The 13,022-nt window shown below is 37.8% G+C and overlaps 1 protein-coding gene and 1 pseudogene across 7 annotated transcripts in view; one reads left to right on the top strand and one right to left on the bottom strand.

Annotated features, from left to right (window-relative positions):
- Positions 1-13,022, bottom strand: part of MYH10 (myosin heavy chain 10) — a 169,525-nt gene that overhangs the window by 125,218 nt on the left and 31,285 nt on the right. For all 7 annotated transcript variants that reach the window (XM_055133893.1, XM_055133889.1, XM_055133888.1 and 4 more), the window contains one exon: positions 7,537-7,564. In XM_055133893.1, coding sequence (XP_054989868.1) covers positions 7,537-7,564 — 28 coding nt within the window. The remainder of the gene's footprint in view (positions 1-7,536; positions 7,565-13,022) is intronic.
- On the top strand, positions 11,160-11,421 carry LOC105942810 (costars family protein ABRACL-like; annotated as a pseudogene).

Below are 13,022 nucleotides of genomic sequence, written 5' to 3'. Positions count from 1 at the left end.
GCTGGGGGTTCTGCCAAAGAAAATTTATCAAAATGTTCATAACAACATCAAGAACACAGCCAGCACTGGAAGACAATACCTAAAACAATTAATTTAATATGGAGGAGCTGAATGAATTTTGATACCCAATGTTTACTGTCTTTTATCTTCAAGACAGTTAAAACTTTCTTAGTTCATCGCTCAAACCAGGCTAATAACAGTTTTCTCCTCTGTACCAAGAGAGCAACATGTACAACGCACATTAAATACCTTCACACTGATCACTGGGCTCCTACGCTGGCTTCCTATAGCAAGGACCATGACCATGGGTGTTCACTTATTTGTGCTGTTTTATATTCTAAGGGTCACACCTTTCTTTGCTTGTGCTTAGGGGACCATGTGGTGCTGAAAATGATCCAGGGTCTTCTTCATGCAAAGTATAAACTAAAACTACTGTGATCTCTTTCTGGCTCTGTGTTGTCTTTTAATTCTTTTGAGAGTGGAAGCCCCTATGCAGTGTTCAGGACCTCTGGGGGCCCCATTGGTGATTCTCAGTCAACCAAGGCAGTGGTTTAGTACAAGTGCCTAAGGTAATGCTGCTGAGTTCCTGTGGTGTCAAGAATTACCCAAACTATTCCAGTGGTCACAGGGACCTTTAAGAGATGTACCCAGTAATGCTCAGGGCACCATGGGGTACCAGGAATCAAATCTGGGTCAGTTTGCTAGGCATGAGTCCCTAACCACTGTAACTATCTCCCATCCCATGTGCTAGTTTATTATTAAGGAAAATATTTTATTAATATTTAGTACATGGACCATATCCAGAGGTGCTGGTCATTCCTTGAAACAGACAGTTGCATGCACTGGCAGCAGCTGCACTCTTTTAAACTGCTCATGTGCCACCAGGGAGCACCAGGGTCACCTTCCTGGTCGTCAGGGAACTCAGGGCCTCACACTAGGCATGAGCTCTACTTTTTGAGCCATCTCCCTTGCACCTTATTTCTATAATTTTAGTGATACAAAGGATCCTTAAAATAAGCCTGGTTTGAAGGTTTTTTCAAATTAAAACAAGTTTATTTGGGAAATAAAGAGGAGAGAGAGAGAGAGAGTGCTATAGAGAGGCAGGCTAATGGGAGGGAAACTGGGGACACTGGTGCTGGTAAATGTACACTGGTGGAGCGATGAGTGTTGGAACACTATATGACTGAAACCTAAACAATTTACATTTTAAAAAATTATACTATTTTGTGATAAATGTTTGTGAGCTAAGCTACGACTACAAGCCGCCCGGGGAGGGGGAAGGATTCTCTCTCCCAATGCTTTCTTTCTACGGGGATGATAGCGGTGACTCAAGCAGCAGCACCCACGTGGCGTCCGCCATCTTCTAAGATTCACAACCCAGAGGTACTTGCTTATCGTGACGTGGAGCGCAAGAGATCATGGGATGGGGGTGTTACTGGCATGCCCTCGACCCAGATGAGATCCGGAGCAGCCGCGCACGACATGGCCGGCCCCCCTGCCTGCTCCTTAAAGACTATGATCCAGGAGGTCTACTAATCCATTTTGGCACCCAGAGACTTATAGAAATGCATCTAGATTGTGAGCTGAGCTAAAACAACAGAAATCCAAAACAGAGCTCCTATAATCTTCATTCTCAGCAATGGAAAACAAACTATCAAGTGAAGCCTTTTCAGCAGGTTTGATTGTTGGGGGAAAATCCCAAATAATAATAATCAGTTCTCTGTTAAAATAATGAATGTATCCAAAGTATAGAGAGAATAAAGTGAAGATCATTGGTCACTCAGGTGTGGGGGGGTGGAGCTGGAAGGGGGGTATACTGGGGTTCTTGGTGGGGGAACAGGAGCACTGGTGAAGGGATGGGGGATTGATCATTATATGACTGAGACTTAAACCTGAAAGCTTTGTAACTTGTCACGGTGATTCAATAAAATAAAATTTAAAAAAATAATTAAAAAAGCCAACTTTGCATTTCCCCAAATGTTAGCTTATGATAGCAACATAATTTACAGAAATAAATTCACTCTCACTGATTTAAAAAAAAAGAGATAGAGATGTGTGCATACACAACTGCTCCACTCCATAGTTTCTTTTTTGGGGGGGAGGGTACACCTGGTGGTACTCAGGGTTCCATGCTCAGGAATCACTCCTGGTGGAATGGAACCTGGGTCAGTTGCATGAAAGGCAAGCACCTTATCAGGTGGACTATCTCTCCAGCAATCTGGAGCTTACCTTATCATGGTCTTTTATAGAAGTTTTTAATGGGGGGGTGAATTTATTTTTATAAGTATATATATGAATAAGCATATGAATTTCTTAAAGAGCCTCATGCAGAAGGAAAGCAAATGGGGCTGGGGAGGGAGGCAACTGGTGAAGGGAAGTGGACATTGTGAAGAGATAGGTACTGAAACATTGTATGCCTGAAACCCAATCATGAATAAAAAAGTTTGGCCTGGCACCACATGGTCCCCTAAGCACTGTTGAGAGTGACCACTTTGAGTAACAAAATCTTTTATTAGATTGTGGCAAAAATTCTATTGCCACAATCTGAAGAAAGATTGATATGAGGCAACTGTTACTCAAATATTGTTACAAGGAGAAATTCTGCAGTTAATCCCAGGAGTTAAAAAAATCATAAAATATAAATAGGGTGTTCTTTAAAAAGGGAACTAAGAGAAAGAAGAATTTTCTCAAGAAGCAACTTCTTTTGGTGAATTTTAATTCTACACTTGATCTTAGCCAAAAGGCTGAGAAGTGACGTGAATTTTAATTCTGATTCTAAAGTCAACCTGAAAAACCATCTTGACATGATTTCACATTCAAGTATACAGGATTCAAGTGTAAAAGATTGCTCTATCATAAGAAATGAAATCCTGAGTGTCTTCACCAAAAAACTTCACAGGATACTAGAATAATAACTAGGTAGGTGTTCATATCAGTAAGTGGGAACTTCACTATCTGGCCTATGTCTATAGAAAACCTAGTTGGGAAGTTGCAGGCCAACAACCAGAGATCTCATTAGATGTTCTTCATCTGCTAGAGGAAAAAATAAATTAGGGAGTGATATAAAAAAGTAAAATTTTAAAGCTCTTGGATAGCTCAGTTACTCCTGAACGCTTTCCGTGCATGAAAAGGCCATAACCTTGATCTCTGGCACCACCTACATGCATACAGCACATTTCTAACAGGTATGTTATGTGGGACTCCCAATGCTGCAACAAAGTATGCAATCTCTTGTGTGTGCTACAGGCAGGTGGGTGCAAGTACCACAACCACTTTTGTGTGATCCCCAGCAAGCACTATAACTCAACTATGTGTGAACACCACAACTACAGTATGTATGTAATCCTGGTCATCATAAAAACAACAGAAAAAAATGCAGGGAAGAAAAGGCAAGTAATTTTAAAACTTAAAAAAAAAATAAAGCTTAAAGAAAAATAGCTGTGAAGTCGTCTTCTTCTTTTTTATTTTTTTAAAGATTGGGCTGGGGAAGGATATAGCACAAAGGGCTGGAGCACATGCCTAGCAGGCTGAGGCTTTGAATCACATGGTTTACCACAAACATCACCTGTTTGTGAACCTCAGCACTGCTAGGCCCAAACATCATTGAGCCGACTGTCACTGGGTTCCTTAAGCACTACTTGGGACACTCTCTAAATGTACAGACTCGGGAGATAACTCTAGTAGCAGACAACGTGACTAGCATCTGTGAGTTCTTGAGACTGATCCCTTGCAATGCACATCCCTTACCCTAGCACCACCTACAGTGGCCCCTTATCTTCAGATCTGTCACACAGGGAGCCTTTAAGCCTGTACCACTGGTTGAGCATTCCTGGGAGTGGACACCCCCATCACCAGTGCCACTAGGGGTTCTCCTACTGAAAAAAAAATTTTTCTCTGTGTGATAATATGTAAATGTAAGTATATCTATAAAATGATTAACACCTATTCTCATGAAATCTCAAACAGCTTGGCTATACACTAAATTAATTTCCTTCTTTCCATCCTTTTCCTCCTCTTCTTCCTCTTTTTTTTTTTTTTGAGGGAGCTGTACATGACAGTGCTCAGGGCTTACTCCTGGATCTGTCTCAGAGATCATTCCTATTCCTGGCAGTTCTTGGGAGACCATATATGGTTGGTGCTAGATACTAAACTGAGGTCTAGCACATGCAAGGCAAGCATTTTAAACTCTACTGTCTCTCTGGCCCCAAGTGTAATAAATTTCATGCCTCTTGATGAATTTTCAAAGTCACTCAGGTACATATGTTTTTAAATCTGAAAACATTGTTTTACATTTTCATAATTCTCAAGTCAAACATTTCACACCTATTTATGTAGTATAAAATGTAACTAAAACATATATGACTATGAAAAACTTTTATTAAATAATATAACCAGTAATACCTAAGAATTAAGAAAATACAGTGATGGGGTGGCGGTAGAGATTTGCTCAGAGAAGACAGGAGGAAACCGGAAAAAGTAATGTTCTCTATTTTGACAGGGACTCAGTGACACAAATAATTTGGCAAACATACACAAATCTTAAATATAAATTTTACTAATAAGAAAAGATAAGTTATTTTTACATATTACAAAGAGATATGTAAAAGAAAATTGGGACAGGGTACTGAAGAGACCTGGGAGCTATTGATTATTCTGTCAATTGTATAGTTCAGTTGAATGCTTGGGTCCAAAGATGTGGTGCATGACAGCCTATAACTATCTCACAGTAATTCAATACAATAAAAAAAAAAAAAGATGTGCTTCTTGGGCCCTCTGGTGCCTCCAGAGTCACAATCAACAATGCTTTGGTAGGAGATTGGGAATCAAACCAGGACTGGGCACAGGAGGCTGGTCAAGCCTCCTAAGCCCTGTATTATCTCCACTGTTATGCAAATCATTTGAAACTGAAACCATCTGAACCAATCACTAAAATAGATATCTAACCTTAAGCAGAATCTCCAAAAATATAGCTACTGACTCCTCTCCCAGGAGGTTTCCTGATTAAGAAAAGGCTGACCCCCTTAGTAAAAGAGGTACAAATACAGCAGCTTTCAGTATCAAAAAGGTCAAATGAACCTACATTAGTAGTCTAATTTTCCTCCACCCTCTTTTCTCTTTATTTTAATATAGTCTTCTATTTCTGGTTAAACATCACTGAGTACTTCCACAAGTATTTGTATATAAACTTGTCTTTCCTTATATTTATCTATTGTCAGTTAATTTGCAGGCCTCCAACTACTGCATCTCAGTAAGAAAATGGTTGTTTTCCAGCAATAGAGGAGCACTAAGAAGCACACTGAATATTGATGATAATAATATATATTATGTAATGAGTGCTTACTCTGTTCTAGCCACTGTAGTAAATGTGTAAGTATGATCCCTCTAAATCCTCAGAACAATGTATGATGTTCATATCATTATTGCTACCAGTTTAAAGGAAAGGAAATCAAGGAACGTAACATTTGAATAATTTGCCAGAATCTTATTCCAGACTGCCTGACTCCAAAGAACATACCCTTAACTACCCACCATCTCTCCTGGCTCAGAGAGACAGGAGCTGTCAGGATAGAGATCAACAAGAGTCCTTTGGAAAAAGGGGAACTTGAAGCATGAGTGTGGTTTGGGGGTAAGAAAGAGAAGAAGGAACCGGCGTACTCTCAGGCAGAGAAGAGAGAATGCCCCCAGTTTCTAAAACTGGGGACATTGTTGGTGGGAAATGTACACTGGTAAAGAGATAGGTGTTGGAACATTATATGACTGAAATCCAATCACAAGCAACTTTGTAACTATATCTTATGGTGATTCAGCTAAAAAAAATATTTTTTAAATAAAAAGAAGAAAATGCTAAAAAAAGGTTGTTTTCCTCCCAACACAAAGTAAATGGAATTGCTAAATGAATAGACTGAACAATTCAATTTATGATATAACAAATTCTTCCAACTTTGCTTTATACTTGAAAAAATAATAAAAAGTTGGAAATTTTAACAAAAAGTAGAAGAAAATACAGTGTTTCCCAATGTCTTGGGGGACTAATAGCAGTCATTCTCTCCCCAAATGTTTCCTGCTTCCACTGTTCCAGACAACCAATCGAGTTTTGGCTTGACTACTATTCTTCCCTGAGTTCAATGCTATGTTCATTTCACAGTTTCTGTGACTAGATCCTATTGGAATTTTCCTTTATTAGCTGATGCCATATACTAAAGAATTTGGCTAGTTTTTATCCCCAGTTCTTGGGAGAGAGTTTTAACATCTTTGAGAGATTTTGCTAAACATGTTGGCCCCTAGAGATAGTGCTATAAAGATGATATGCCAGTTCTAGGTTGTAGAATGTCATGCCAAGACAATTAAGTGATTATAGATTTAGGCCTTTGAATCTTACAATAGCAGCCAGTCTGACATTCTAAAAGGGACTAGAGACTGAATTTAATCAGGTCATCAATTATTCAATCAGTCATGCCCATCTAATAAAACCCCAACAACCTTTAGATTCTCCAGTGAATTTGGTGATATGGATTCGATTTTTCTTTCCAGTGCCAAATAATGTCAAGGACCTCACATATAAAAGGCAAATGCTCTACCACTGAACTATATTCCTGTCCCCTTGGTAAAGTATTTTATTTAAGTGTTGAGAGGAACATGTCCAGAAATGACCCGACCTCACTTTGTTTAGTCTTCTTTTGACTTGCTTTGATAAGCCCTTAAAGTTAACTGCCAAATCCTAAGGCTAAAGGCAACATACCAAGATGAGTGGCCTGTGAACATCAGGTTGTATTTGGCGTTACAATGTAGGTACCATGTAAAGCAAATAGTTTATTTAAATTTTTAAAATAAAAATGAATAAAAGGGGTGGGAGGGATACTGGGTTCATTGGTGGTGGAGAATGGGCACTGGTGGAGGGATGGGTTCTCGAACACTGTATGAGGGAAACAAAAGCACGAAAATGTGCAAATCTGTAACTGTACCCTCATGGTGATTCACTAATTAAAAAATAAAAATAAAAGAATAAAAGTTTTTAAAAGGGAAAAGCAAAGTAAATTTAAAAATAGAACAAAAATGGTAATTTTTATATCACTAAAGTTGAGAAACTGAGTGATAGATATATAGATTACTATCTATATATAGATATATCACATACTTTTCTTGTGAAGGTTTGAAGTCCTTGGGCCACACCAGCTGTGCTCAGAGCTTACTCCTGGCTCTGTGCACAGGGATCACTCCTGGCAATGCTTGTGGTGCCAGATGGGGCACTGGTGATCAAAGCTGGGTCAATCAGGTTTATTGATAATATGGATAGATTACCAAATGTCTAATATGTCAACACTTCTACATACAAATTAGACACAAGTTTCACAAATTAACATTACGAAATGTGTGAAAAGTTTGCTTTGATAACAACCTTAAGCAACTTATATACTGTTAAAATAACAAGTTCATATCAAAATAAAAAACTTACTGTTATTCTTTCCACCATAAAGAGAATTGCTTTACTATGCAAAAAGGATCAAAAACAGGTCTGAACAATCATCATTTACTTACGTGCAAAGAATTGACTGGTCTTCACGATCTATAAAACAAAACAAAAGAAAAAGTGACCATTTTCCTGTTTAATTATGTCTGATATAATAACTGATATAATTACTGATATTATACAGTAATAGCCTATAGGTTATTTCTAACTATTCCCCTCTGATATAATTACTGATATTATAGAGTAATAGCCTATAGGATATTTATAACTATTCCCCTCTAACTACTCTTCCCCAGTCCTAAACAGTCAAGTTCACTCACTTTGTGCAGTGATGAAGGATGCAAATAACTTAGAAAGTAAGTAACAACCTAGGCTTAGAATATTTTAGAAGTCCACTTAATCTAATTCTAATACCCTGGTATATGTAAAAATCAATTGGGAAAGGTTTAAGAACACATACTTCCTAGAACTTCTTATTATATCATCAGAGTAAAGGGACTGAAAATCCTTTTTTTAAAAGCCCACAAATGATTCTGATGTATGGTCAGGTTTGGAAACCACTGCTTTGTCAAGAAAAACTTCAAGAATATCCATAGCCAGAGAAAACCATTACTAATTTGAACCTTAAAGGAGAAAAGGATCAGTACCCAGTGGAGGTTGAAGGAAGATAAACATCAATACAAAATTTAACCACTGTCTCAAAGTATAATCATTAGCATTACTGTCTATTACATAGATGAGAAAAATGTCCCTCCAGGACTTAGATAATACTGTGACCACAGAGAGGCAAGAGTGCTGGGGTGAGATCCCAGACCTGCCTCTACAGTTCACACTAGTAACCAAGCTGGCCCATTTATAAAGTCGTGGCCATGGGGCCAGGCTCAGATAGGTAGGGTCTTTCTGGTCACTTCCTATTCTGTATTTGTTTTTCTTCTGGTGGATGCCATTAAATGTCCAAATGTTCAAATATTTCCCAGAATTTCAGGCATAATGAAGTTCATCGAATAAAACTTTATTCACTGAATTAATAAACTTTGCTCTCACGTTAATGGTGCCCGCTCAAGCAAATCGATGAGCAACGGGATAACAGTGATACAGTGATGTCATCCACATAAAGTTATATGTATATTTCATATTATAAAATTATTAAAACAAGCAAGTCCATTCATATATTTTATTTATATTAACTGATCCTAATCATGTTTTAGTCTTCCTTGGGCGGTACACTCATTATATACTGAGTTGACACCTGCCTCCATTTTTCTCTCACTTTCCCAGAGACCTCACCATATCCTTTCTTTAATATGATCTTCCAAGTCCATAAACAGGTGCCTATCTCCACAAGGCCATGCACGCTCAACTCAGGGGTAATCTTTTCAGCAGAAACCTTGCAGACTTTTGCCCTCAAGTTCATCAATGTTTCCTTCTTCATGCCCAATTTCAGAATTAGATAAGCAGCACTGACAATAAATGTCTATTAGAAAGTGCTATCAGAGATCAGACTGTCTTATCTGTTTTTTCTGAGCATTAAGTTAACCTCTATCAGGTTAGTTATAAGAAAGGAATTTGGGGCAAGATATTGCACTGGGTACTGGCAAGACAGTGAGAAAGGGAAGCTGTTTTCCTAGTCCTATAATGCTAATGATTATACTTTGAGACTACGTATATATAAATGAGGCACTGATTACTTGTTGGTCTCAGGTTCTTCATCTACAAAACTAATATTTTAGCAGATGTTTGCTTATTTGCTCTAAATCTGAGTCCTCAGAACTCTAACTCTGAGCAATTTCTATAGAACTACAATACAGAATATTTTGTTTTGTTTTGTGGCCAATCCATAACAGGACTAATGTTCAGAGCTTAATCCTGGCTCTGCACTCAGGGATCACTCTTGGTGAGGCCTGGGGCCAAACCCAGTGAACAATTTGCAAGGCAAGCACCCTACCTGCCATACAATATTATTTAGCCTGCTAATGAGTAGTTTTTATGACTGCTCTGAAATAATCTGGACATTTTTTAAAAAACCAGAATACACAAAACAAAATTTAGTTGCCTCCTAATTAAGTCAGAATGGTTATCCATCACTCTATTGTCATTGACTTAAATCTACACAATACCATTCAACCCTTAAAACATGCCCCATTCTCTAATCCCCCAATTTCTCAAGTCTCCAAAACAAAGTATAATACTCTGCCAGTCAGACCCATATATTCTCATTATGTCTGTCTGGTCACATACTATATACTTCTGGGCTCAGTTAAATTATCATTATCAATATAATAAAGGTATGGTTTAATAGTTGGTTATTTCCAGTGATCCATAGAAAGCTACTAGGCTGGGTCACCCTCCATTCAGAATAACAGCATATGAAGACCACAAATAAAAACTACAACCAGTGAAAAAGTAAAAGAAAAAGAAATTCCAGGGTGTGCATAAAGGCAAGTCTAAAAAGCACTAAGCACAGATGGGAGGATATGTCTCCGAGAGAAGAAAGAAAGTAATGTATTATCACATATACATATATTTCTCTATATTGAAAGATCAATAATTGTTAAATTAATGTAATTTTGAAACTACTCTACTTGCCTAAATAGAAAACTTATTAATCCCCAGAAAAATAGCAAATTTTATAAGAAGAAAAGTATGTGATCATGGGGGTAGTAATTTAAATGTAAACATTAAATGTCCTCGAAGTTCATTTAACAACTATCAGGAAGATGAGAGGTAGGCTTAAAATAAAATTCTTCTTCAATATTATGTACATAGACAAAAAGAGATTTTAATTAAGGGCAGGTCTGGACAAAAACCACTTTTCTAAATTTAAAATGACCCACAGGAAAGCCCATAAGACACCATACAGCCCAATAAATTATCATACGTTGTCTTTCATCTACCTTGATGAACCAAAGGCTTAAGTTGCCAATAAATTCTTTACTTAAAAAAAATTATAGCGGGGCTGGAGTGATAGCACAGCAGGTAGGGCGTTTGCCTTACACGCGGCCGACCCGGGTTCAAATCCCAGCATCCCATATGGTCCCCTTAGCACCTCCAGGAGTAATTCCTGAGTGCATGAGCCAGGAGTAACCCCTGGGCAATGCTGGGTATGACCTAAAATGGCAAAGAAAAAGAAATTTATATATATAGAGAGAGAGAGCTATGAATTCTTCCTTAAAATGACTTGTCACAACCCATAAATTATCTATGTGTGATATTTTGTAATAGTTAATTTCTAACATTTGCTAATAAAAATGACTTCTTTTACCAAAAAAAGCATATAGTTTAAAGCAAAACTAGTAAGAGTCCCTTAAACACACTCCCACAAAACTGAAGCCACCTGACTACTCAAACTGAACTTTCATATGGTCCCTAAAAGCCTACCAGGAGTGACTCCTGAGCACAAAGCCCTGAGTACCACTGGATGTGGCTCAAAAATAAAAGTTTAAAAATTTAAAAAATTAATTCTTCAATCTTTCTTCTCTCTTCCTCTCAAATCTGTGCTTCCCTGAAAAAAAAAAGAGCCTTTCTATAAATTTCTAGCATCGACCATAACTACCCACCTAACTGTACACACTGTTTAAAAAACGCTTGCCGTCTGCACTCATTTACAATATAAAAAACAAAAACAAAAACAAACATGAAAGGAACCAGGGCCTACGGCGGCTGCACTACTTTTCTGTTGTTCAAGCCATAAATGTGGTTGGGAGCCATAAATGTGGATCATAAAGTTAACCTATTATTGGAGGAAATTCATTGTCTGTGTTCCAAAAAATGCTGATGGGAACTTAAATGTGAAATCTGGGCTTTCTTCTGAGATGACAAATTTGCCAACTTCTTTGATGCCCTGGTGGGAACTCTCAAAGATGTGGAAAAAAGGGAAGATTGTGACCTACATAGACGAGCTGCTTTTAGAAGGGGTTCACAGTGACATCGATATTGTGTTGCTGCAAGATTAATGTGTCTTGTTTATCTTTGTTTAGCTTTATGTTTTGTTTTTGGTAAAAAGAATATTAAGTCAGGGGCACACTAATGGACGACTTACTGTATTTTTATAGGACATTGTTAAAAATGCAGACTCACTTGGAAATCTGTCCTTTTTATATCTTCAGAATGTTATGTACTGCACTGTAAAATAAGATCTATTATTTTCTCAGAAATCTGGTTGGAAAATTGAGTCCATGAGGTTATTCTGATGGGATGAGGAATTGTTTGTTTCATAAATCATTCTTAGATCATTTCTACAGATATTCTGAGAAAACACTGACATTCTGGAAAAACAAGAAGCAAAACTGCAAACCAGCTACCCTTAAGAATATTAAAACGTTTATGCAATAGAACACCGTGATTTAAAAAAAATAACAGTATGAGAATAATACCCAAAGACAACATAAACAGGCCAGAAGGACTGGACTTGTGCGTGGTAGGAAGCTTGCCACAAGGGATGGGGAGGTGGGAAGGGAGTATAATTGGGACAGAGCATGGACCACTATGATAATAACAATTGGAAATGATCATCTGGACGACAACTGGGTGCTGAAAGAAGGTAAGTGATATCCATGATATAAGTGATATACATGATACATGTAACAGTATTACAAACCCAAGCGCCTAAAAGCAGGCTGGGGTGGGAGGAGGGTTGGGAAGGAAACTGTGGACATTGGTGGAAGAAAATGTGCACTGGTGAAGAAGGGATGGGTGTTGGAACATCGTATGACTGAAACTCAATCATAAAAAACTTTGTAACTGTATCTCATGATGATTTAATTAAAAAATAAAGAAAGAAAATAAAATTTAAAATCTAGCTGTAAAGAGAAGGGAGATATAACAAAGAAGACTTTCTTTTTGAAGTAATGGGAAGATTTATTAAGCCTGAAGAGAAAACTTAACTCTAGCCAGAAGAAAAAAAATCTCATCTTTTTCAAAAGAAAATGCAGAACTTCGATCTGCCTGTTTTAGTAGGCCTTTCACGGCAACCTCCCACAACTGACCTTTCCTTTCTTTCTTCTTCCAAATGTTCTATCTTTAGCTATAGAAAGATGGCATATAGTCATATGGTAAACTACTCAGTCTTTCTGGGTTTCTCCCATGCATACAGGAAATATTCATAATACAAATGAACTCCTTTTCTGACCTTTCTCTTTAAAAGGTATTAAGAACTTGAGCATTTTTCAGATAGAGTTAGAGAAAACCAGGTAAAGTGTGGTTCGAGGACCCGCTGGGGATGGGAGATGTGTGCTGAAAGTAGACTATAGATCAAACACGATGGCCATTCAATACCTCTATTGCAAACCACAACACCTGAAAGAAGAGAGAACAAAAGGGAATGCCCTGCCATACAGGTGGGATGGGGTGGGGGATAAGATGGGGGGAGGGAGGGATACTGGAATCATCGGTGGTGGAGAATGGACACTGGTGGAGGGATGGGTACTTGAGCACTGTATGACTGAAACACGAGCATGAAAACTTGTAAGTCTAACTATACCTCACAGTGATTCACTAATAAAAAATAAAAAAAAAAAAACCTCGAGGATTTTTTTCACACCATACACAAATTTTA

Source organism: Sorex araneus, chromosome 3 (assembly GCF_027595985.1).
Source record: "Sorex araneus isolate mSorAra2 chromosome 3, mSorAra2.pri, whole genome shotgun sequence".
NCBI lineage: Eukaryota > Metazoa > Chordata > Mammalia > Eulipotyphla > Soricidae > Sorex > Sorex araneus.
This window is presented reverse-complemented; position numbering and strand designations above follow the sequence as displayed.